Here is a 1,294-nt window from a genome sequence, read left to right as displayed (position 1 = left end):
CGCTGCTGCTGGTGCTGGACGGCGTGACCGATCCGCACAACCTGGGGGCCTGCCTGCGCGTGGCGATGGCGCCGGCGCCCATGCGGTGATTGCGCCCAAGGACCATGCGGTAGGCGTGAACGCCACCGTGGCCAAGGTGGCCAGCGGCGCGGGCCGAGACCGTGCCCTATTTCATGGTCACCAACCTGGCGCGCACGCTCAATGAGCTCAAGGAGCGCGATATCTGGATCATCGGCACCAGCGACGATGCGCCCAAGACCCTGTACGAGGTGGACCTCACGGGCCCCACGGCCCCTGGTGCTGGGCGCCGAAGGCGACGGCATGCGCCAGCTCACGCGCAAGACCTGCGACGAGCTGATCGGGCTTCCCATGATGGGCGCCGTCTCCAGCCTCAATGTGTCCGTGGCCCAGCGCGTGTGCCTGTACGAAGCGCTGCGCCAGCGCGGTCAGGGCACCACGGCCTGCCGTGTCTGCCGCCCCGGCTGACCAGATCTAGGCCGGCGCGCCGCTGGCGCCCGCACTTGCACCTTCACACCGTGCCCAGTTCCACCACGCTCTCGAAGCCGCCCCAGAACATGCGCTTGGCGTCGAAGGGCATGGTGGCCGGGTCCATGGAGGCAATGCGCGGGTCCTTCATGACGGCGGCATTGATGCGATCGCGCTCTGCGCGCGACGCATAGATGATCCATGAGAAGAACACGACCTCGCCTTCCTTGAGCTGCACGGCCTGGGGAAACGAGGTCAGCTTGCCCATGGGCACGTCATCGCCCGCGCATTCCCAGTACTGCAGCGCGCCGTACTCCATCCATACCTTGCCTGCGGCCTGCGCCACCTCGCGGTAGGCCTGCAGGTTGGCCCGGGGAACGGGCAGCACGAATCCGTCGATGTAGTGCATGGCTCTCTCCTGGTGAAATCCGGCTTCAGAGCCGGGCTGCGAGCTCGGCCAGCTGGTCCGTGCATGGTCCCAGCCGGGTGTGAAAACCCATGGCTTCGTGCTGGGCGCGGTCGGCAGCACTCCAATGGCGCACCCGGGGGCGGTATAGCGGGTCTGGCTGCCTTCGGGATCGAAGCTGACGATGCCCGTCATGAAGGGCTTGTCGGCAGGCACCCAGCCTTGGGTGAAGGCGTCGGTGAAGACCAAGGCGGCGGTTGGGAATGACTTCCAGATAGACGCCGCGCCCGGGCATCTCCTGCCCCTCGGGGCTGCGCATGACGATGAGGCTGTGGCCGCCGGGCCGCACATCGTTGTCCACGCGGGACACGCTCCAGGGGCTGGGCGCAAACCATTGCTGGA

General features: G+C 67.5%; 1 protein-coding gene across 1 annotated transcript; it reads right to left on the bottom strand.

Annotated features, from left to right (window-relative positions):
• Positions 1-529: 529 nt before the first annotated feature.
• Positions 530-895, bottom strand: LOC121483941 (uncharacterized protein YbaA-like). The gene has a single exon (XM_041742442.1). It carries the CDS (start codon positions 893-895, stop codon positions 530-532), a length of 366 nt encoding a protein of 121 aa, XP_041598376.1.
• Positions 896-1,294: the final 399 nt, after the last annotated feature.

This window comes from Vulpes lagopus, unplaced genomic scaffold (genome assembly GCF_018345385.1).
Source record: "Vulpes lagopus strain Blue_001 unplaced genomic scaffold, ASM1834538v1 ctg712, whole genome shotgun sequence".
In the NCBI taxonomy this organism is placed as follows: domain Eukaryota; kingdom Metazoa; phylum Chordata; class Mammalia; order Carnivora; family Canidae; genus Vulpes; species Vulpes lagopus.
The sequence above is the reverse complement of the archived record's forward strand: the minus strand, read 5'-3'. Positions and strand labels throughout refer to the sequence as shown.

Coding starts and splice junctions, on each gene's coding strand:
- LOC121483941 (XM_041742442.1), bottom strand. CDS start 895: ATGCACTACATCGACGGATTCGTGCTGCCCGTTCCCCGGGCCAACCTG.